The 23,921-nt window shown below is 38.6% G+C and overlaps 1 protein-coding gene across 6 annotated transcripts in view; it reads left to right on the top strand.

The window, feature by feature from the left end:
* The window catches only part of MPHOSPH9 (M-phase phosphoprotein 9), a 24,212-nt gene extending 2,634 nt beyond the window's left edge, over positions 1–21,578 (top strand). For 3 of the 6 annotated variants that reach the window (XM_029961134.1, XM_018076418.2, XM_029961133.1), the window contains 22 exons: positions 145–295; positions 1,478–1,567; positions 3,766–4,286; positions 4,541–4,664; positions 6,770–6,860; positions 7,967–8,073; positions 8,495–8,620; positions 9,373–9,809; positions 10,652–10,810; positions 11,712–11,799; positions 12,603–12,818; positions 13,623–13,670; positions 14,026–14,090; positions 14,512–14,613; positions 16,240–16,377; positions 16,616–16,791; positions 17,535–17,693; positions 18,011–18,131; positions 18,896–18,999; positions 19,835–20,034; positions 20,419–20,487; positions 21,380–21,578. In XM_029961134.1, the coding sequence (XP_029816994.1) occupies positions 145–295; positions 1,478–1,567; positions 3,766–4,286; positions 4,541–4,664; positions 6,770–6,860; positions 7,967–8,073; positions 8,495–8,620; positions 9,373–9,809; positions 10,652–10,810; positions 11,712–11,799; positions 12,603–12,818; positions 13,623–13,670; positions 14,026–14,090; positions 14,512–14,613; positions 16,240–16,377; positions 16,616–16,791; positions 17,535–17,693; positions 18,011–18,131; positions 18,896–18,999; positions 19,835–20,034; positions 20,419–20,487; positions 21,380–21,481 (3,394 nt within the window). In that variant the 3' untranslated portion in view covers positions 21,482–21,578. Of the gene's footprint in view, positions 1–144; positions 296–1,477; positions 1,568–2,198; positions 2,235–3,765; positions 4,287–4,540; positions 4,665–6,769; positions 6,861–7,966; positions 8,074–8,494; positions 8,621–9,372; positions 9,810–10,651; positions 10,811–11,711; positions 11,800–12,602; positions 12,819–13,622; positions 13,671–14,025; positions 14,091–14,511; positions 14,614–16,239; positions 16,378–16,615; positions 16,792–17,534; positions 17,694–18,010; positions 18,132–18,895; positions 19,000–19,834; positions 20,035–20,418; positions 20,488–21,379 lie in introns of those variants that run through there. The other 3 variants (XM_018076421.1, XM_018076420.2, XM_018076422.2) reach the window with 3 other exon arrangements.
* Positions 21,579–23,921: the final 2,343 nt, after the last annotated feature.

Here is a 23,921-nt window from a genome sequence, read left to right as displayed (position 1 = left end):
ATTTCAAGATGATGAGAGTGTTGGTATAAATTAAGTGTATAATTCTTTTCTGGCTGCCCAGCATATGTAGTGTATTGTTTTGGCCACTGTGTTGCACAACTGACACAATAAATAATTGAGCTATTTTTCCTCATGTTTCACTAGAAGTCCTTCATCCAATCCCAATGGAGTTTCTGGTTACTCAGGGAATACCAGGTCCTCATTAAAGCCTGGTTCTGTTGAACTGTTTGCCTCCTTTATGCAAGACATCCAGGCCATTGGAAATGCTGACACGGAAATTGTGAAGAGCTGTGAGGTAACTGATGTTCAGGTTTATTTAAAAAAAGTTGTATTAATGTATTTGCTCTGCATTTTGGAAGGCAAATCTAATGATGTAGTTCAGCAGCAAGATCCATATATGGATTTATATATACACATATATGTGTTTATTCTTCTTGATGGGACAGATCCTCTTACACGTATGAACTAATCACCTGGCTGGATTTTATTGCAATTTTATCTTAGCTTTTTCCACTATTTTATCTCTCTATCTTATGTTTTACAATACAGATATGAATATTTTCCCCACAAAGTTTTTGAACTGAAAAATTTAAACCTTTAAAACTGTAGCACTTCAAACTGATCTGAAGTGATCCTAGAAAATAGAATTTTTCTTTCTAAAAATGGTTCTGTTTTGCTTGATTTATTTATATGTTCCATTTGTAAAGATGTGTAGGTGATTAGTTTGATTCCAGATTTAAAACAACACAAAAAAAAAAATGATGGAGTTTCAATGAACTTATTCTCCCAAACACTTTTCTGAAGGTTTTTGTCCTTTTTTTATTTTATATGTTATCATTATATTTAGTCATCATAAGGAACATTAGTTTTCCACACCATGGGCTTGTTCCTGCAGAATTTTTGAGCTTTCTGCCTGTGATCCATCACAGTGTCTCTTGGCAGATGCTTAATTTGGGTTCTCTTTAACACCTCCAGAAACAGAATATTGATGTCTGTGTCCTGTGCTTCAAGCACCAGGCTCCATAAACATTGGCATAAAATAGTTTTTAAACATCAGATTTTGCCATGTTTTAGGAATGCTATACATTTGATTTTTTTAATTAATTTTTTTTTTATTGCATATTTGTGCATCATGACCTTCAGCTGGATTGCTGAAGAGTTTCTTACTGAAGTGAATGGTTCCCTGGACAGAGGGATGTTTAATTCTCAATTTTAAAATTACCTTTAATTAATTGAACTGGATCTACCTTTCCAAAATTTGCCTGTACTTTCCTGCCAGCTGTTTCTTCTTTTAGTTCCCATTGATTGACACATTGGGGGCTGCAGGGATGGTGGGGTGGGAAACCACGGTGCTGTTACTCAGCTTTGCATTATGTCAACACCTAAGTATAGGATTGCAAAGCTATTTGTAGCTACAGGAAGAGGTGAGAGATGCAGTATGACTGTGCTTTAATTATTTTACTTTGTGATTTAATAGACAAGGTGGCTACAGCTGCTGAGACTGGTAGAAAAGCAATGTCAGCAACAAATAGTTGCCCAGCAAGAGCAGTTCCACCATCAAATCCAAGTAAGTAATGATTTGGCCATGTGGGTAGATGAGGCCGAATGTTTCTTTTCTCCCTCCAACCCCACACCCCTCCAAAACAATGCAGAGAGGCAGGTAATGGAAGTGGATGACTGGAATGCTGTTTACTGGATGCATATTTGAGACAACCTTGGCTAATTAACAGAGTAACTGGTAGGAACCATTTCAGAAGAGATTTGTTGATTATCTGTTTTCAATTGTTTTGTTTTCAGAAGCATTTGGTTTAGAATGCCCACGTGATAACTTGATTTTGTAGGTACAAGATGTTTTTTGTTAACTGTTAGACTGTTTAATTTCTGATTTTGAGCCATCGTAGCTTTCTTTTCATTAGAAAATGTTGTACTACTTGTCCAGACAGCATAGCATAGGAAAACCATCACTGTAACAGCTGAACACTTATTTCACCCTTCAGTTGAACAGTCTCCTTTCTAATAATGAAAAATGACCCTTGTGAAGGTTCACATTTTTGCTGAACCACATTTATCCTTTAGAACAGGAGAAATGTCTTTTTGTATGTATTAGAGACAGTAATACTATAAATATACAGTGCTTAATATCCTCATCATTTTGGTTGCTGTTTTTCCCTTCCCTTTCCTGGTGCCCTCCACACTAGTAATAATCAGCAGTTCCTGAGCTGAGTTAACAAGAGGTACTGTCCTTTTATCCTGTTTCTCCTGCCTCACCTCCTCCCCTGTGCCTCCCATCTTGGCATTTTCGTCCCACCAGTGTTTTGTTACCTTGTTATTCCCTTCCTCTTACTGTAGTGGTTTGATTCACTTGTTGATCATAGTCTTTACTAATCCATTGTGTTGGCTTGGCTGGTTTTTGTCTTTTTTAATAGGAAAGGCTACCTCTGGAAGAGCTGAGGGCGTGGTGCCAGCAGGGACTTAACTAACTGCATGAATTGCCACACTAAATACAAAATTAACAGCTACCACTCAGCTGTATGAGTGCATTAGATAAAGTAAATGGAGCTATTCCAAACTTTAACTGCTGTGCCAGAGACCTGCTGAAAACACAGGCAACTCAACACCTTCTACTAAGAATAATAAAAAGACAAAAATAATAATCTATTTGGGGTGGAAAAGCAAGATGCTGCATCAGCATTGACATGCCTGAGATAAGGCTTGCTCGAGGCTGGGTTTCAAGACCAACTGTGCTTATAAAAATACATCTTCATCCTTGTGAAAATAGGGATCAAAAGACCTTGAGTTCATTTTGGAATCAGTGGGGTCAGTCCTTGGCTTATGTGACCTAAAGAATAGGAGATGAGCTGTCACCACCTGTGGATCATCCCAAGGTCAGACTTTATGAAAAGGATTTAAAACCAAATTTTCCTACGATCCCAAAACTTTAGAAACCTTATCTTATTTTTCCCGGGTTTTTCCATCTCTTGCAATTATTTGTGACTATGCAAAGAGAAGTTAAAATGCACTTTAGCTGGAATTGTAGCCTTTCACTTTTCCAACACAGGGTATTAATGACAAAGATTAAATGTCAGCAGGGAATCTGATCTCCCTTCTCACCCCCAGTTCTGTTTTTTCCCTTTTGTTCTCCCTTCCCTACCTTTCTGACAGAGTTCAGTCACAGAATTAAAGTGCAAACAATTGCTGCACTCATGACTGAAATCACTAATAGAACAAAAAACTTGTTATGGAAGAAAACTTCATCCCAAGCTTTTTGTTTGTTGTTTGGTTTTGGCATAGAAAGACTGAGCTGAAATTCAATTGTTAATTCTATTGCAAGTCAATAAAACATCTGAGGCTTGGTCCTGACTAGAGTTACACGTAGGTTCCTCTGAAATTGTCTTATTTTTTATTTCTTACTTTATCAGCAAAACATTTCTGTCCCACGTTTGTGGATAGTTTGTATTTCTTCAGCTGGCTGGGAGGTGACTGTAGTTCTGAAGGCAGTCAGTGAATACATTCATGCATGTTTTTTACATGAATTAATGACTCCTGAGACCTGGAATTCACTGCATGGAATGAGGGATTGTTCCCATGGACATTTGACTGTTGCGCGCAGTACGTACCGATCTCCTTCATGCATGGGGTGTCTGCACATCCTGGAGTCCTATGAAACAAGTGCTCTAATTCTGTCACTAATCACATGAAGCATCAAAATATGGATGTGATTTGTGCCACCATCTCATGGGAATCCTGCCTTTCCCTTTTGTGCAGCTGATTCAGGCTGAGATCAGGCAGCTGGTGAAGTTTGGGAGCAGCAGTTGGGGAGCCGGCAGGAGCCGGGGTTTGCCTGCCACGCTTCCAGACGCTTTTCCAGCGCTAGCAATTCCAATGGGGATGCGATCCGAGCTCCTCGAGGAACACGAGAGCATCGTCCACCAGCTCAGCTCCAGTGAAGCAGAAAGCCAGCCCAGCGCATCCGACCTGCAGCAGGAATGTTGCGGGAGCGACGCCTCCATGAACAGCGGGTATGGAACGCTCTCCACCTCCGAGCTGAACCCTGGCACGGCCAACAGCACCAGCAGGGCCACAGATTCCATGGAGAAAACTTCCCAAGGACACAGGGATGGAGCAGGGCTGCAGAGTGATGCAATTGTAGCCAGTGTTCAAAATAAAACAGAACTTTTACCAAAAAGAATAGAGGAAAATTGTTCACCGGGAAGGAACAACATTTTAGTTTTTCCTGCTGAATTTGAGCATAAAGTTGATGAAGCTCCATGTGGGAAGAAACCCAGGTAAGTGATAAACTTTCCAAGTATGTTAATTTGTTGTAGACAGTTCCCATTGAGTAAACAGCTGTTTGTCACTGGGAACATGCAAGAATTGAATGGAACCTCTTGATTGTAAAAAACTTTGCTGCTTGGTAGATAAATATATTTGTTTAGCCTGATGTCTCTGCGTGATGCAGGTTTGCATCTGCAGTGTTTATTTGTTGTAGATGTGTTGGGGGAAATACCTTCCTTATATGTGTGTGTTTCTTACCATCCAGTAAATCTTTAACGTCGTGGGCACAGAAGTTGAAACAAAACCAACCAAAAAGGATAACTGCAGATGAAGTGTGTGTGAACCCTATGCAAGAAAATGAGAAAGTGAAGAAATCACCACTTGAGAATGTAAGCCTCTTTTTATTTTCTTGTGTTTTTCTAATGTTATTCTTGTCACTGGTATTTTTGCAGAGTTACAGTATGTTCTCATCCAGCACATCCTTTCATATTTAGCATTTAGCAATTCTCATTCATATATTTAAAGTTCATGTAGGCAAAGTTTTACTTACTTCCCCATTCCATACTCAGGCACACAGTGATTTTGGCTTATTTTATTCATTTCCTAATCTTTGTCTCAACCTCCCCAAGTGGCACATGTTCTTTCCTTGTGGAGATAATGGCCACATTGTCAATTGAAGCTTCAGGTCATGGCAATTTATGGTGCCCTGTAATTTTTTGAAGGATCTTTGAAGGATCTGTCAGCTGCTGATGCCTCTTTTGGCACATAAAATTCTTTGTGTTGTTAAGGCTTTAACCACTTTGCCCAGGACAAACATTCTTCCAGACTGGGATTTTAAGTTGCAGAGATTTTTTTGTTTAGTTTGGTTTGGGCTTTTTTAGTGTTCTCAGCAGTCTCAGTTTGAATCAGCTCAAAATACTTCTTTTGAGAAGAGTTTGGGTTCCTCCTTGCTCATACTTTTGAGTTAATAATTGTGTATGTCCACAAATCTGATTATTTTGAGGAGGGATGTTTAATCACATATAATATTTCTGATCCAAAAGTATGTTATGCAACATGATTGCATGAGTAATCATCATACACCCAACTAGGAAGCTTTAGAAGGACTTCCAGCATATTCAATGTCACAAACCTATCTCCTTATGCCATTTCTAAGGAAATAATTCCTGAAACTCTGTGAATGGCTTCTACAAGAGAACAGAACTAGCAAATAAGAATCACTTGATTCAAGGCAGGGTCTGTTGGAGGATGATCCAGGAAGGGTGAGAGCAGCTCTTTGGGTTTACTCTCTTCAGTCTTCTGTTGCCAGAGGAAACAAGATATTCCTCTAAGGGGATTTTTCAAACCAGGAGTCAAATTCATCTGCTGTGGTTGGTTTTCTTTTCTCTCTCTGCTACAGGAGAGGGTGCATAAGGAAATTAGTACCAGAAACTCAGATTTTGAAAAGAGCGAAAAGATCTTTCTGTTCCTTTGTAAGAATGCAGTTGCTACTCCTTCATTTTCCTTTCTTCCTCCTTAGGCAAAGGAAATACCTAAATAAAAACATTAAGAGGGACAAAATAGCCTTGAGGTGAGATGGTAATTCCTGCAAAAACTTGAACAGCTTTAGTTCTGATTTTTTTCTCTCTTACTTTTGTTAACTCAGTGGTTACTATCCTGTTACAGTCCTCACTTGTATGAAGTGTGTGGATTTGTACAATTGTTGAGCTGCACTAATGGAACAAAAAGCCCCAAGCAGAGCAGAAAAGAGCAATGTGAGATGACCATTTTTAAGCAGCTGCCCTTCCTCAGTTGCTCTGCTGTTATATCAGTGCCACTTCTTCCTTTGGTTAAGGAAGAGGAGAGTTGGGGCAAATCTTAAATAATATGAATTTTTTTTTCCTGTGTTGGTCCCACCCTTTTCAAAGTTTTGCTTTAGTTAACTGGGGATGTTTGGAAAGTTGGGAGTGATGAGCAGAAGGATGTGGAATACCTTGTCTGTCTGAGATGACAGACAGTGGTACCTCCAAATTTGGGATAGGTGGAGTCATAACAACTGAATATATGAAATTCCAATCTTAGGATGAGGAAGGAAGTAACTCTTTATTGTTAAGTCATCTCTGTATACTTGTACCTCTTAAGGAACAAGAAAGTTGAGATGACTGTCCAAAATGTGTATTTCTGTAACAGCTAATCCCAAAAATGCTCCACAAGCACACAGGCACTTTAGAGAAAATAGAAATATATATATAAAAATATATAAATATGTCATATGTCTGTATAAATATGTATAAAATATAAATATTTTAAAGTTATGAGGCATATCTTAGCTTCCCTTTCAACTGTGATTGCTCTCAATATAAATTGTGTAGGTTTGGATCATGCTCTATTTAATCTCTTTGCTTAAAAAGAGTAGTAACATTTATGTACAATTTAAAAAAAATTATACCCTTGATTTTTTTTTTCCTTGCCTTGTGATTTTCCTTATAAATTTATTTTCCCATTGTAATTTTAGACAAACCTTACTGATGCTGCTTTGCCACCTTACACTTTTTACCTCAACCAACCGAAGGAAAGTCCTAATTCCTTGGTGTCTGAAGCTTCAGGTAGAGTTAATTTCTTGTACTTAAATTTCCTTTTCTTTGGAATTCTCATTTTTCAGTGCTCTTACTGGAATGCATCTCCAGTAACTCCAGGGAGGTGAGGAGGATTTAAGCACTGACAGGCTTTGATTTAGCATAATTCTGCTTTTCTTGCTCCTCTTTTCAAACTGATGCAGCTCCTTTGTATCACTGCTGGCAGATGTAGGACATGCAGCAGTTGTTTTTTTTTTTTTTCCAAATTTCCCAAGATTCAAAGCTGAGCTTTGTGTTTAAAACTGTTTCATAACATAATTACTATTAAAATCATGGCAAGGTATCAAATGATGCTTCAAATGTGAGCATCATTGACCTGGTAATGTGGTGATTCTTAGATTGCTTTTCTGTGTTCATGGTTTGGCTCTGTTGTTCTGGGGGCTGGATATGAGGGGTGGTGGGTGATGGTTTTTCATGGTTTGGGGGTTGTGGTTTTTGGTTTTTTTTTTGATGAAAGCCAAAAAACTAATTCCCATATTTTGATCATAACAGGGTGGATTCCTGTCAGTAACAAACAGGGGCACAGAGATGCAGCCCTGCAAACTGTGTATAATTATTGCTGCTTCACAAGCCACTGAGAGAGGGACACACATAAAAAACTGAAGTGGGGTTGAGTCTGTGTCTGTTCCTCTTGTGCCACCCCTTAGTCCTGGCAGTCTGTCCTTTTGCATGTTACAGAGAGCTGTTCAACACCAAACTGAGGAGTCTGCAGTATCCAGTGGCTGCCTGGGATTATCCCTTGGGTGCTACCAGTTTTAAGTGCTACACTGGAATCATTAGAAATATGACAGTCTGTGATAATTGAGGATTTTTCCCCTCAACACCCCTCAGTGACTGTGGTGCTGTGTGATGTGATGCTGGTTATGTTGCCTGTGCCTTGCACTGAGATTTTTGTCACTCCTGGTAACAAATGCTCTAATAAGATCCTTAAGCAATAGATGCAAATAACTAACACAGCATTCTTGTTCAAGACAAAATAACATTTCACTAATGGATTTTGGGATTCGTGTTCTATAGCCTCAAGCTTGAAATTTATCTTTTTTTTTTTTTTTTCTTTTGATGTTTCTTCTTGTCAGGACTTTCATACTGGAAGTTAGATGAAAAGGAGATGTATCACAGTTTACCAGAGAATTTCAGAAGTGAGTTTGCTGATGTTTTCTCCACAAAAGTATCACCAGATCAGGTAAACTTTGTATGTGGTTAAAAGTTGTCCTCTAATTCCTTGTCATCTTTGGTTTTTTTTTTCCTATGATGGAAAGAACCAGCCCTCCAGAATTTAACTTCTCTGTGAGAACTCTATTGTTAACTCAGTCTTTCCTACTCTGCTCCTTCATTATTCCTGTACCCCAACTAACCTCACTTGGAATTTATTGACCTTCTTTTGTTATTCAAAAGAAACTCTGTAGGACATGAAAAGTGACTCACTAGTGTATTAAAGGTGCCTCCTTAAAGACCCTTTTTTAGCCTGGGTGCATTGAATAGAGCTGCCTTCTGTCCTGAACTGCTTTATTAGCTAAACCCACCCCAAAACTTTTTTATTTATTTATTTTGGGGATGGAGGATTGTGTTCAGAAAAAGTAATGTAGCAATTTTGCCTGTTGAAGTTGTCTTCTGCTGAGGAAAGGAAGTTGTCATCCCTGAAGGATATTTATCATAAAAGACAAAGGGAAAACAAGCAGATGCCAGACCAGAATGTTTTGCCTTCTTCCCAGTCAAGTCACCCACCAGAGGTAACATGAATTTCTTTACTTCCCATCTCAGTTGAGGATATGTTGAATACAGGCTGGTTTCACATGAACTGGCCCCTGCTGCCACCTCCAGTGTTTTGCTGGAACAGCAGTTTGAGCAGCCGAGGGATGAACCAGCCCGGGAAAGGATCCAGCTGAAAAGAACCTCTGAGAACACCCTGAGTGAAGAGGCACCTTTGCAGCACAGCCTTGAGGATGGTGCAGGGACGGCTCTGCCTGTGCTGAGGCTGCAGCTCGTGGAATGCACTGGAACTGCAGTGGCACAAGAGGGATTTTCTTAGTGCTTCCCATGAAACAGGACAGGCACAGGTTGTGGAAATGATTCTTTATCATCTCTCTTTTTTTATACAGCTCTCAGTCCTGTACATAATCCAGTAATGATGTGACTGTATTGTGTAGATAATTCATGAATTGCTTTTGTAACCTACAAAGTTATTGTTTCAACATATAAACAGATATCATAGACCTTCTGTTTGTGTAAGTGAAATTTCAAAGGTTTTCTAGACAGCTACAGATGTTGGATATGTTCTTTATTAATGGAAACTTAGAAATTTGGGAATGTGTATTGTCATTGAGTGTTACAGGCACCTTCCTATTGTCACTACCAAATGACTGCAGTAATATTCAGTGTAATGCCTGCAGTGTTATATGCTTTACTGGTGTCTTCAGATCAACTCCATTTCAAAGAAGAAAAGTTAAATCACAGGTTTTTAGCATTGTAACTTATTTCCTAGATCTTGACGTTGGACCCAACCCTGCACATGAAACCAGGTCAGCAGAACCAGGGACGCTGTTTTTTCAATATTCCTGAAGACATTACTCCCTTTTCTCCAGACTCTATGGCAGAGCCAGGATTTTCAAGTCATTGTGACACAGACTCTTTCTCCCAGACAAGTCACTCTTCTCAGTTAGATGATTCTCCCAAACACCCTGCCAGCAGCAGAGCTGTGCACTTGGACTTCTGGAGAAATCACCCATTCCAGAGTGAAAACAAGAGCAGCTCCCCTTTTCCAAAGGCATACAGGGATGCTGACCATGATAGTTCAGTCAGCACTGAGGAGGAAGAAACACTGACTTTAACTCCATCCTCTGTTACTCAGTGTGCTGACAACACTTTGCCAGATTATAGTCTTTCAGCAGCACCTGTTGAAGACCCTGTGGTAATGTCACAGTAAGTAATTTTTCCTTTTTTAAAAGTCAGAGTTGTTACTTTTATGGAAGAAGTGAAACAACAATAGTAGTGAACCAAAGAAAATATGTGAATTCAGTTTGCTTAGAACAGAGCTGGACATTCCTGCTTTTTTTCTCCTTTTTTCTTCTTTTTCCCCCCCTTAAAATATAGCTGGAGTATAAATAGAACAGTCATTTTCCACTTCTTACAATTGTCTTTCTTTAACCATTCTATTAATTTTCTTTAGACCACAATATTTAGTCTTCTTTAGACCATACAATTTATTCCAAGGCACAATATTTGTGTTTTGTCTTCCTTGGACGTCAAAGCCTTAACTGGAAGGCAAAACAATTTCCTAGGTTTTATTTGGTTATTTCTCTTTATACATAAAAACAAAAATACATCCTTCCTTTACAGACTGCATGAGGGGGTTTATTTAGGCAGAGAATTTCACAGTTTGGGAGGGGGTCTGTTTTCTTCTTTAGAGTCAAATGGTGGGAGAAGCACAGAATTACTGGACTTAGGAAAAATAAATATTCACTGTTGAAGCTCTCATGCTTTGCACGTGGACAGGCAGACAGGGCATATATTCCATGTGTCAGGCCCTGTAAACTTTGTATTGTGTTTGTATGTATTATTTGTATATAATAATCATAATTTCTAGTTGTATTAATGCAAAGAATTCTCTGCCTTAGATGACAAAACTTTGCTTTCATTCGAATGGAAAAAAGTTTTGTGAGAGAGATTTGTACTCAGAGTTCACTCTGAATGAAATATCCAAATGATTACATACAGATAGCTGGATTTTTTTTTTTTTTTTTAATTCTTAATTTTAAAACCAGGATCAGGCAGAACCTGAGGGAGAAACACGCTCGACACATCGCTGATCTCCGAGCTTACTATGACTCGGAGATCCAGAGCTTAAAGCAGCAGCTGGAGGCAAGTCAGAGAGCTGCTTCTGCTGAGGACCTGAAGAAAATCAATCAAAGTCTTGCTGACAGGTGCTGTTTGTCCTTCCCTGTTGTCTTCCTCTTTTGGTGGTGTTCTTTACACTTTCAAAACTGGGCATCCTTGTGTTAGAATGTCTTGAAAAGTTTACGTCACTCTTCAGTTCTGAAGATTTCATGGATCTGTGATACTAATATTTCCCTCTTAAATGTAACTTTTGCATTATTTAATGCAGCTGTTCAAGCTGTGGCTGCCCCGTCTCTGGAAGTGTCCAAGGCCAGGTTAGATGGGGCTTGGAGGAACCTGGGATAGTGGAAGGTGTCCCTGCCCATGGCAGGGGGGTGGAACTGGATGATCTTTAAGGTCCCTTCCAACCCAAACCACTCCATGATTCTATGAAAATCAGTTTATTTGGCCTGATTGTTGCTGGAGCCAGTACAAGCTTTCCTCAGGAATGGCTGTCAGGCAGAGGTATCCTAAGCAATTTGAATAGGAATGATCTATGTTGTCCTTCTTTACCCTTCATGTGAAAACTCCAGATGATACAGGACCAATGTTGAATTCACTGGGGGGTTTGTGCTGCCCTCTGTGTGCCCCACCTGTGTATTCCATTAGATGGAGCTTGAAAGGTTGCTATATATAGAATATTGATGAGATTTTTGTATCATTATTGCCAGTCAAAATACATATTGCAAGTTTAGACAGCTAAAATACTTCACAGAGTTTATGTCCTTCAGAATAATTGAGAAAGTGTGTGGGTAGCTGGGACTCTTTTGTACTTCCAGCACTAATGTCTACTGTCAAAGCTGACTTCTGGGCAGTCTTACTGAGTCAAAGTAGGAGGAGGTCACAGGCTGGGCACCAAAATTCATGGGGAGGCTTGAGGAAGGAAATAAGGCTATAAAATGTAGATTTGTTATTTGAAGATTTGTGTAATCTGTATGTTCTCAATAGGTGTGAGCAGTTGGATGCAGCTCTGAATGAAGCCAGTGCTCGCATAAAAGCCCTGGAAAATAAGAATAATCTGCTGGAAAAGCAAGTGGTAAGTGTATGTTCTTAAATCAAGTTGCTTTTTAAGTGAAAGAGTGAGAGAAAAGCTTGTTCACTGTTAAGCTGATCTGTGTTTCTATGCTTTTGTCTTTTTATTTTCAATCTTTGTCTTACTATGTGACATCAGCCAGTGTGTTACACCAGTGATTTTCCCAGCTGAGTTTCTTGGGATTCCCTACCTGAATCCTCAGCACTTTTACTCATGAACCTTTTTCCAGGTTAGAAAGGATCAAACAGAGTTCAAGAGTGAAATGTTGTGATGTGTTTATCATGTTTCTCTCTAAATTTCCTAATTTATTGATTTGGTTTTAACTACTTTCTTATTCAAGCTGTGATAAAAGCAAATCTCACCTGTGCTGGGGCAACAATACTCTTTCTCTAAGTATATTTACACTGGTTTTGGCTAGGCCAGACCTCTTTGGGTATGCATAAATAAATGCTGGATTTATTAGTCAAATCACAGGACACTTTGTCTTGTAAGTTGGACACCTGCAGAGACCAATTCCACCTTTCTTAGACATTTTTCTATGCTGGGAAGCAAATCAATCATCTGAGATTAGAGGCTTCATCTCTAGATATTATAAGTCCTGTAAAATAAATACATAAACAATAAAGACTGGTGTTTCCAGTCTTCACTTTCATTCTTGAAGCATCACAGAAATGAGCAAAAAATCCTGTTTAATTCATGTCCGGGTGTACCCTTGTTTTCTGTTTACATGATTTCAGGTTGCACTTTGCACTGAACTAAATGATCTGCTGGGGAAGTGTTTGTAAAGGATGTTTTCTCTCCTCCAGGCAGAGTGGAGGGAGCGTTTCCAGGCCCTCAGCAGCACTTCCAAGGTTCTGCAGGAGCGGCTCGAGGAGATGCGCACGACCCACAAGGAGAAGGACAACACCATCAGCCGCCTGCAGTCCAGGCTCAAGGAGCTGGAGGAAGCTTTTGAGAAGGCCTACAAGTTATCTGATAATAAAAACACGAGGCTAAAGGAAGAAAACAAAATGTTTCAGAATGTAAGTGAGAAAATGGACAACAGGAAGTCCGTCCTGGGTGTGGAAACTGCTGCGAGTTTCCAACTGGAAAGTCTTAATGCACAGCTAACACAGCAGAAATGACTCAGCTGACTCCTTGGAGGCTGGGTGACACTAATAGGTATTTAAAAACAATTATTTAAGGCAGCTTATGTGTACTTGATAACCCTTCCTGTAGTCAGTCTCAGGTATTTATTACTCTTAGTTAATTTTATTTTTGAAGATAGTACGTGAAATTATTTTAGAAAGTTATTTTTTTCCTCTCTTAAGTTTGTTGGAGATGGACTAAATTTCTCATACCTCATCACAGCTTGATAAAACTGTTCATTGTGTGTGATTTTAGGCTGAATCAAAGGAATTGTTCCTCCAATTCTTCAGGAATAGCTTTATGGAATGTTTAAATGGATTGGCCAAATGGGTATTAGCTGGAAAAGCTACTTCATGCTTTAATTTCTTTTTTTGCAATTGAGATTTCAAAATACAAAGTCAGTTTTAAAGTCAATGAGGAATTTTAGTGGTTCATTCATTCAGTTTCTTTAGAGAGAGAGAATTTGAAAATTAGAAATACATTCTGTAAGTAGCTCTGTCTCCTCTTGTCCCATCTATAACTTCTTGTTCCAATTAGAAGATGATAAGAAGAATTTACAAAAATGTCCTTTAATAGTATTTGTTATCCCCTGTAGTGTTTCTGCATGTCCTAGACAAGCAATTGGGATGATTTTACAGCAGTCTGTTAATTGTGGATGGTCTCAGTGTGAGTTTTTGTGTTCTTTTGTTCTGTTTTAGCTTTTAGGAGAATACGAGTCCCTTGGAAAAGAACATGAAAGAGTAAAGGTAGGTGCACTCCAGTTAATTAAAAAACCAAACCTGCAAACTACGTGATAATGTGCCATAGAATTTGCTGAATTAGCTGATGCATTTTGAAAAAAGCTCAGATGGAAAGATCCATGTTTATTTTTACTGAGAGCTTCTTACTCCATCTGCAGAGGCCTGGAGGGAAAAGGGGGAATTTGGAAAGTATTATTTTCCAGTCATAGACAGCAAAAATACTGCAAAATCAAAGCCAAGGAAATTTAATGGACCCTTTGAAGGTGTATTTAATGGAGTGTTCTTGAGACTGATGTGGAGTTACTTGTTTTTCTTTTAGTGCACTTCTGGGCTTTTCACTTTTTTCTTTGTGTCCTTGTAGGATACATTAAACACAACTGAAAACAAATTGCTTGATGCAAACACACAGATTTCTGATTTAAAAAGGTAACTGTGAAACTTATTACTCTTTTACCAATATGAAATACAGACTATGGCCTAAACAGCTACCCCTAGATAATGAAGGCTGTAGATCTTGCCAGTTTAATTACATTTTATGAAGCATTCCCGTTGTTTGATGTTACTTGTACACACTAAAAATCTTGTTATTTTAGGATATGTGGTTTTTTTCTACATCTCCTGGTCCTGTCTTTCTAGCCAGGTTACCTGATTTATTTAACTTGGAATTCCAATCCATATTTATATCTGTACTTAGATAGATACAGAGATACATAGAAATGCAGCAGTTTCTCTTGTTCTCCTGCTTCATCCAGGATATCTGAATAAAAATGAGTAAACTAAGAAATATGGTGTATCTTTTGTGTCATTGAAATCATCTCCTAATGCATCTTTACTGCTTTCCCTTTAGGACAATTTTAAAACTTGAAGCTCAGCTCAAGCAGGTGGAACATGAAAATAAGTTGAAACTTCGCCACATCACCGAGAACCGTTTGAGAACCTCTTGTGCCAAGTGAGTGAGTGTTCCAACAACAGGAAAACAGGTCCTGTGTTTGGAATACTTTTTAACGTGTGTTGGCTAAAAGTGGATCAACATGAGGTCAGTCCATAGGCTAAACTGGATTAAACACATGTAACATAATTCAGAGACTTCACATGCCAAGAAATTATGAAACCCAAATCAGTACTTTGGATAATGGACCAGAGTGTCTCTGGTCTTCCCAAATGAGTGTTAGATGGGTCTCAGTTGCTCAGCTGAGTAGGGATTTCCACACTCACCGAAGAATTTGGGAATAAAATCTAATACTCCAACAAGACATTGGAGGTTTTCCATGTGTGTTATTGATTTGAAAGGCTGATCACAACTTTTTATGGTTCTAAATATAGTTTGTAGTTTAATTTATTTAATTCTCTTAACATATCCTGAGAGTAGGGTGGGAGTTCAGTGACAATGCACACTCCAGTTTGAATTGGGAATTTATGTTAAGAGAATTAAAATTGATCTGTGTTCTTTTGTTTGTTTGTTTCTTTGTTGTTTTTTTTTTTGTTTGAGGGTTTTTTTTGTTTTAAAGACCTGAAAAACTTTGTCCCCCTTCTTTTTTCATTACTTAGTTATGGTTTCTTCAGTGTCTCTCCCAGTTCAGCACTGATGCTGTGAAGCTCAAAATGATAATTAATGTGATTTGTGGATATCCACTTGTATGTATTTTGGTAGATCTGATTACAAAGATGCAAGTAATTTATGTATTAATATATTAGAGGGACAGATTTCTGTTTAGAGCTCTTTTAATATTTCTGAACCAGATCCCTCAACAATGAACAGAAAAAAGGAAGACCTGGGCAGGGCACACCATGTTCATAAGGGAGGGGGATGTAAGAGCCAATATGGATTTAGAAGTTAATCTGTCCCTAACTGATCTCAGAGGCTCAAGGAAAGCCTCATTCCAATTGAATGCCCAGCAGGATAGATTTACACAATAGTACTTATGGTTCATAGCTTGGGTAAACAAGACCCTTTTTTTCTAATTATCTACTTTGCTGTGTGTAAAAATCACATTGTTCTTTTGACTTTTCAGGATAAGAATATAGAAACAGATGCTTATTAGTCAATATTTATCACTCTCACATCATCAGTGGTGGCTTTTTCTTGGTTTTTGTTTTTTCTTTTTTCTTTTTCTAATATTTGGTGTCCAAAGGAAAGCTGGGATCAGATGCTCTGAACTACTGCAATAATCTCCACCAAATGTTTTCATGTAATTAGTTGGGAACTACTGTTACCCAAACCTTGGTCTGAGTAAGCAGCATTAAATTACAGGAAGATCATTGTGGAGCTTTGCATTCTGAGCATATTGTGTAATTTAGACTGAAACCTCAACATAGGACTTTTTTAAAAAAAAATATTTCACTTTTACTTTACAAACATGTTTTAAAAAACAGTTATTTTTTCCCACGGTATTTACAAGTTTATTGTATATTTCTTTCTGTTTACTGGAATAAATAGCAGCTTTTTCTTTAAAATAAAAAACAAACAACAACAACAAAAAACAACAACAACAACAAAACAACAACAACAACAAAAAAAAACAACAAAGAAAAACTCCAAAGCCTTTTGTAATTTTGAAGCTTTTTGTTCCCACAGCAAGTTGGGAACTCCTGATGTCAGCAGGAGAAAGTGGCTGATACCAGGAGCTGAATATTCCATCTTCACTGGCCAGCCTTTGGAAGGCCAGGAAAGCCCCAAAGATAACAGATTAGAAGAAAACTATATTCCTTCCAGGTGAGTTGGTTTCCTTCAGTATTCACTATGAGGGCAAGTGGAACACTTCTAAAATTAATAAAGTAGAACACTTGTAAAAACTCGTATTGACTAGATTGCTATTTCTAGATTTTGTACTTGTTAAATAGAGTTTAAAAAAAATTCTCAATGTTGTAGGTGCTGTACAATTACTTAAAACCAAAACACTCCATTAAAAATTTGATCATTTTTTTCCCTCCACTGCTTCACATCCTTTAAGGTATCACTCTCCTCCTGAAAAAGATTCTTCACAGGAAGACTCTTCAACAAACACAATAGAAAAGAAAGAAAATGAGATGTCAGAAGCACCAATTATAAAAGCCTTTAAAGAACTTGAAGAAGGAAAAGTATTTAAAGACTGGGGGACACAGACAGACAAAGAAGACACACCAGCCAGTAACTCTTATTTTTATATTCCTGGGCATGTTTTACTTTGTCTGCATATCTTTTAGTTTTGGTATTCTCAGCATTCAAGTCCATCAGGCTTCAGTGAAGGGATAAAAACAGTGTTAGCATGCAAACTGCTGGAGTTTTTCAAAGAAAATTCAAAATTAGATAGTTAAGTGACTTGTTTAGAATAGAGGGAAGGCAAAGGTTGCTGTTGGGTCTCAAGCTGGAGACTCATCAATGTCCTCTTTTCTAAGAATATCTCAGTATTTATAAACAGTTAATGGAGCCCTAAGAAAGCTCTGGCTGTACATCCACTTGAGTTTTGTTCTCATGGTGTTGTATTGGAATGTTATTAAGGAAGCTGGTGTGTGTGGGACTGCACTGAGCTGTTGTAACAGCAGGGATTTAGGAGCCTTGTCATGAGAAAACATCAAGTCTTTCTGAAATGCTTGTACTCTTGGCTCAGGCAGGTTCTCCAGCTTTCTTTCTCAAAAGATGCTTTTGTCTGATTTCCACTGTTTCTCTATTAAAAAAAGGAAAGAAAGGCCCCCCCTCTGCAAAGATCCTTTTCCATGAGTTAAGCTGTCTATTCTGTGAGTAGAAGAGAGACTGGAACAAAACAGCACAAATATGTTGATGTGAGGGAGACTTAAGTGCAGCCTTTGTCATTTGTTACTCAGGAGAATATTTGTGAGTTCTCATATTGAAAAAGATTGATTAATATAACAACTTTTTTTTTTTTTAACTAGAAACATCAAATCGACGTCAAACTGTTGGGTTTGTTGAAGCTTCTTTAGTTGCCACCCCAGAGAAAGGGAAGGACCAACACAGACCCAAAAGGTTCAGCTCCCCTTCAGGCCAGAGGTCATCGTCCCTTCCTCCTTCCAACAGGAAACCCAACACTCCAAGTCAGTGCTTTTCTCAAGTTTGCTTTGTGTTACTCGAAAAGTAGGAGCAAACAATGACAGGCTGCTCTAGGAGAGAGCAAAACAGAGGCAGGATTCCTGCATTACTCTGACAGTCTGAAAAGGAGAATGTCTGTAATCACAGCAAATGGGAGAGCTCTGAGTTTATTTTCATTTCTCCGTGTTGTGATGCACTTTTCATCAAATTTAAATAAACACCTAGACAGCTTTGAAAAGCATTCTTTTAAGCTGTAAGCACATGAGTGGGAGGTACTGCATTGGGAGGTTTAAGGTAGATAAACATAATTTGTCTTTTGCAGCAAGAAGAGAGATAATGTTGGCACCGGTGTCTGTGACGTACAGCCCAAAACGATCTCCAAAAGAAAACCTCTCCCCTGGATTCAGCCATTTGCTTGGCAGGAATGAAAACACAGTGACAAGGTACGAGTGTGGTGATTACAGTTGTGTTCTGATCATTACTAGAGCAGGAGGATGTTTATTATAGAGGCTCAGTGCTGCTGGTTCTTGTCTAGAAAGTGAGTCATGTGAAGTTTTCTGAATATAAAGCTGAGTTTTACTTTTTAAAATCTGGCAAGGAAAATGTAGAAGGGATGTTGGGTTTGCTAGTGACACAACATTGATCAGTGACAAGTAGTTAAAGAAGAATTGTTCTGTAGAGTAAGTGCAGATCGGATGTGAATAAAAGTTGAAAGTAGGACCTTCCTACTTGTCCTGGTACCTACAAGCATTTTAAAATACACATAAACTTACCTTTCTGCTAACTTCCTAAATACTATGGTTTCTATCAAAATCTTTGCTTGGCAAAGCTGTATTACAGAGTTTGAGAACACACTTAGCTGTGAGATTAAAGTGTAGGACATGTGTGTGAGGAATAAGAAATGTCCAGCACCACTCTTGAGAGTTCCTGAGGATGATGAAACAGGAGCTCAGGGTGTTCAGGAGCAACAGCTTGGTGAGGCTCTGAGAGAAAGTCACACAAAGGAGAGGTTTTGGTGTGTGCAAATAGGAGGACATTGGGGCATGGTGCTGTGAACAGGAATCAGAAGACTTGCAGTGGCTGTGGGATATAAACAGTTTTATAAAAAAAATTGTTCGTTTAACCAAAAGGTGAAAAAGTAGAAAATTCTGTATTGCCTGATCCCTGATTTCTAACAAGTCATTGCTGTGTGCTTCCTGCTCTGTAGGTTTGATATACTTCTAGATGACCTGGAAACTGGTGCTACATCTACTTTACAGCACAATAACCCAAGGAAAAGGCTCCAGTTTCTCTCACTAGATGAAACAGAAGGTAATCTGTCAAAGTGGGGGGAAAATCTGCTATATTTTTGTACCACAATTCCTTCCACAGTGGTAACAGCTGCTTAACTGGAAAGCTGACCCTTGATTTGACAAAGTCCAACTTATAAAAATCCTCTTTTAAAAGTCTTGTCTTATCCCTGGAGCCAGAGATATACCATTCATACAGTATTTTATTTTTATGTATATATATGTGTGCACAAACACGGCAGAACAAGAAAAATAATTAAATTGAGGAAGAAGGGCAATACATTTCCCTGTGCTTAACTCAGTTATCCAATGCATATCTTAGGGGGGGTCTATATTAAGATGTACCTGAGTCATACTAATAAAATTCTATTGCTAAACATTGCGTTACAGATAGCAAAGAGTAACTCTAATAAAACCAGCTCTTTCAGATTTTTAAATGATTGATTGAAGCAAATCTTTTCTTGCTTTTCTAATCCTTGTCACAATGTTCTGCTTTTGTTTTTATTGATGCATTTATTTAGCCTGGTGTTTGCCTGACAGCTGCTCTGCCTGGTGATATTTAGAAATGTACCAGTAAAAGTAATTCCTAATTAGCACAATAGAGGAATCTGTTTGTTAGCCAAAAAAATATGTTGTGCTACAAAGATCACTTGAAAGATGACCCCTACAAATGTTTTACATTCTTCTGGGAAGTTGTTTAAGGCAAGGAACTGAGGCTTTGCTTCACTGTCCTTGGTTCACATACCGCCACGATCGCGCTGCTTGTGCTGTTATTGCTTTGTTTTTCTGTCCTGTGTAACCATTTCCCAGACAATTACAAATATAAAAATTTAAAAATCCCCCTGCTTTGTTGCTAGGAAGGCAGCATTCAGGTGTCAGACACAGCTCTTGTGCTGAATCCATCAACAGCGGGCTGAAGAAGGCGGCAGCTTGGGACGAGAGGAGCACAGCTCAAAAATATGAGCCTGGGGAGGAGGACTTCAAATACACAGCAAGGATCACGACTCTGGCTGAAACAGAGAGGCTTTTTGATGAGCTGACTCAAGAAAAGCAACAGGCAAAGATTATTTTTGTTTTCAGGTTGTGACAAAACATAATTGTTGTACGAGAGGGGAGGGATGGAGCCGGATGTCCACGCAGTGCGTGGCTGAAATTCGTGCACAATGTTAGTGTCACGCTGGGAATGTGCCATTATCCTTCCCTGCTCTACTTCCAGACCTTCTCTGTCCCTAATTTCATTAAAGGACAGTCACTGGAATGGCAACACAGTGTGAGTGGGGATTGGAACATTATTATGGTCACAGAAGTGAGCGTTAAAGGACAAAACTGTAGCTGTATCAGTAATCCATACACCTCACCTCTCTTCTTGTAAGAGGAGTTGGGAAGGCTCATATTGGCTCTTGAAACTCTCATTTACAGCTGAAGTGTTTTCTGTTATTAGATTGAGGCTGCACTGAGTCGAATACCTTGTTCTGGTGGAAGAATGACCTTGCAAGCAAGACTGAATCAGGTGAAAAAGCCTCAACATCTGACTGTCCTGTTAAATTGCTCTTCCACAACTTGAGAATATGTAGAGGAAAGTTCTGCTGTGTAGTGTGATTTCTGTGGCAATTTTTAGATTGGTTTTGGGTCTTATGTTATTGTTTTATATTGTTCATATCTTCTATTTTTTGTACATGGGATGAATTTTGCCAACTTGCTGCAAGAATAGTCTGCTCTTGTGATAACACTGAGAGGTAGGTAAAGGCAATAAATTAACAGCATGCAGTTCCTATGGAATAGATCCCTGAAACCATGGAGAGGATGTTGTGCTGTAGGAGAAATTGCAAAGTTTAGTTTTTGATTGGTTGTTTTTTGTCTCCTTGAAAGTATAAAGAGGAAAGTAAGAAGGTAAAAATAAGTAGTGTAGGTGGAATACAGGAAAGTGCCTTCTTTGGGAAGCTCTGCAGACTCTTTTAATAGAAACAAGTGTCTCAAAGTTGTGTTTTAAAGGTCTCTGTGAAGCCTTCAGCTTCAGCATTTCCTAAATTCTAATTCTTGTTTGCAATTAATCAGTTTGAAATTAAAAAATCAATACTGCCACTCACTGTAGTGATCAGCTCTTTGCTAAATGTGTCTCCCTAATTATCAGCCTGTCCCAATTCTTGTCAAGTTTATCTCCTGGAGTTTCATAAGTCACACGGCCAAAAAACCAACAACCTACAAATACACACATAAAAATTCTATGGGAAGTTTGGAGGTCTGGCTCTAGTTTTTGGGTGGTAACAGAATACTGATAATGCCTCAAAAAGGATACCAGGAATACAGGAATAACAGGAGTTTCTTAATTTTAGAAGGATCATTGAATTTTTTTATATTATTAATGTTTTTTTCTCTTTCTTGTCTTTAACTCTTCCTTTTAGGAAGCCCTGGAAGATCGTTTGGAAAGAATTAATAGGGATTTGGGGTTGATAAGAATGACTCTGAAAAGATTCCATGTTTTACGGACCTCTGCCAATCTCTGACAGTTCTCTCCTGACTGCAAATATACTCTTTTCCTTTTGGTTTTTTTTTTTGCACTAATATATAATTATGCACTCAGTAAATGCAAATTGTTTTGTATTTTTATAAGCCCTCAAAAGTAGTTTTACAACCATGTTACCCTTTACAAACAGCAATATTTTGTACTTGGAACCGCAACCTCTATTTTAAACATATTTTTATTACACCTGAGGAATCAATGTTTATCCTGTATTGTAATATTTTTAGAAATATTAATTATTTTTAAATAGTGATATTGAATTTATAATAAGAATAAGAAACTAAAAGGCAGCTTGTTTTCAGAAAATGATAGTGTTACCCTTTTGCACTTGGTTTTCCTCCACCATTTTATAAATATTTAGGGTGTGATGTAAATATTAGCCAAGAGGAGATTTTGAACTCTAATACAAAAAGCAACATGAGTTACCTGTGTTAAAGAGAACTGCTGCTCTGTGGTAAATCCTTTCAGCTAAACCCTTTAACATGGATATTTTTCATCGTGACAGAACTGTGAGCAATACTTTCACTCTGGCTGTGGTAGGAAAATACTGCTCTGAATTCCCTCATGTCTCCAGCAGTCACAGTGAGTAGTGTTTGATACTGTGAGTACCAGGATTCACCTGACAGCAGCCTCCCTGTCTCCCAGTGAACAGCTCCACTCCAGCTGACTCTCCAGGACTGGAACTCCTTCCCTGAAGTTACTGGTTTCCTGTGCCAGGCTGAGTTTCGTGCCAGTGTTCCCATCGTGAACATTTCATGTATTTGTGAACAGAAATGCATTTTTCTTGGTGAAAAATCCAGATTTGCCAGTTGACATGTTGCTGCATTACTGTCCAACATTGATACTTTGGTTTGTATTTTAATATTAAATAAATGTTTAATTAGATTCTTTCCTCCTGCCCAAGTACAATAATAGGTTCTGGGATATTACATCAGCCATAATGTAGGTTTTAATCATATTGTGTGTTTCATATTCTGTCCTTGTTCAAGATGTTTAGCCACCAATGATGTGATTATAGGGCCAGAGGAGCTGTCATAAAGGAAGCTTGAGAAGGTCTGATTCTAAAATTAGAGTGCTGTGGTTTCAGATATTTCATGAAGAACTGCCCTACCCATGCAGAGTCTTGAAAATCTTGTGGTTTTTGCAACCCTTGTGCCCTGTGGGCCCTTTCAGTACAAGACCAGAGCTGGGGAGGTGTCAGGGATGTTTTAGTTCCTCATTTCCCCTTTACTCTAAAATGTAGAAATTGGGTCTGATGCATGGACATGACTTCCTTAAATATATTTTCAGTCTCCACAAAGAGATGCACAATTTTTATGTCATTCCGTGTTCTTACTGGTAATTTTTACTTAGAAGGGGTGGAGGTAGGAAAAAAGAATCTTTGACTTCCCTGCTCAGCTCTATTTAGCCAAAGTTTTCCCAGCATTTTTTTATTAACAGGCACAATTTGAAAGTATTCTTCAGATGGAATCCATCACAGGAAAATTTCATGAGTCCACTGATGGCCTTGTTTTCTTTCATCAGTGCTACAGCAAAACCAAAGAATTTTCCTGACAGACATTAGAGGCAAGTAGGTAAATCAGCTCAGCTCTTTCAGTGCCTTTCCCTCTCACCTCCCTTCATCTCCACTCCATTCTTTCCAGCACTATTCATATTCATGGACTCTTTTTTTATTACATCCAGAAAACTGAATCGTGAGTCAGAATTTATTTTTTAATCAAAAGTCCTCCTCCATCTGTTGGAACTCTTTAGGCTATTTCTGTTCTATTATAACACTGAAGGGGAAAAAAAAAAAGTGTTGCTTTTGGTAAACTTCTAGGACAACCTTCTGAAATACCTGCGTGACACGGGGTGACCTGTTCAGTGTGGTACCTTCAGCCTGATTCATCAGAGGGGCAGAGGCTCTGCAGTTCCAGATTAAAGCAGTGGGAGGCCTGAATGCTCAGTGCTCCTGAAAATCACACCCGAAGCACCAAAAACTGGGACACAGGGAGCGTGTTTACTGTGGGAACCAGGACTGTGCCGGCCCTGCCCTTTGATGGACATTGTCCATTTTTAAAATCCCTTTTAAATTTCCCCTTAACATGAGAAAATTGCCTTGTTCTCTATTTGGGGATAAATAAGGACTTCCAGAGAAGGAGAGGAAGCTTATGCCTTCTCTGTGAAGGACTTCAATCATCTTCCCCTTGTCTCACCTGACACATCCCAGCTATGTAGGCATTTACTGCCTTTTCGGATCTACTTGGTCCTGCCTGAAGCCCCAGGCTCTCCTTGCCTCACACTGCCCTTGGAAGACACTCCCATGCATAGTTTTCTCTATGATAATAAACATTACAACACCTTCAGCTCTGAGATTTAACCTTTGGAAAATAAAACTTCTATTTGTTCAAATTTCTAGAAAGCAAATTAAAAAAAAAAAAAAA

This window comes from Manacus vitellinus, unplaced genomic scaffold, assembly GCF_001715985.3.
Source record: "Manacus vitellinus isolate BGI_N305 unplaced genomic scaffold, ASM171598v3 scaffold_31_pilon, whole genome shotgun sequence".
NCBI lineage: Eukaryota > Metazoa > Chordata > Aves > Passeriformes > Pipridae > Manacus > Manacus vitellinus.
This window is presented reverse-complemented; position numbering and strand designations above follow the sequence as displayed.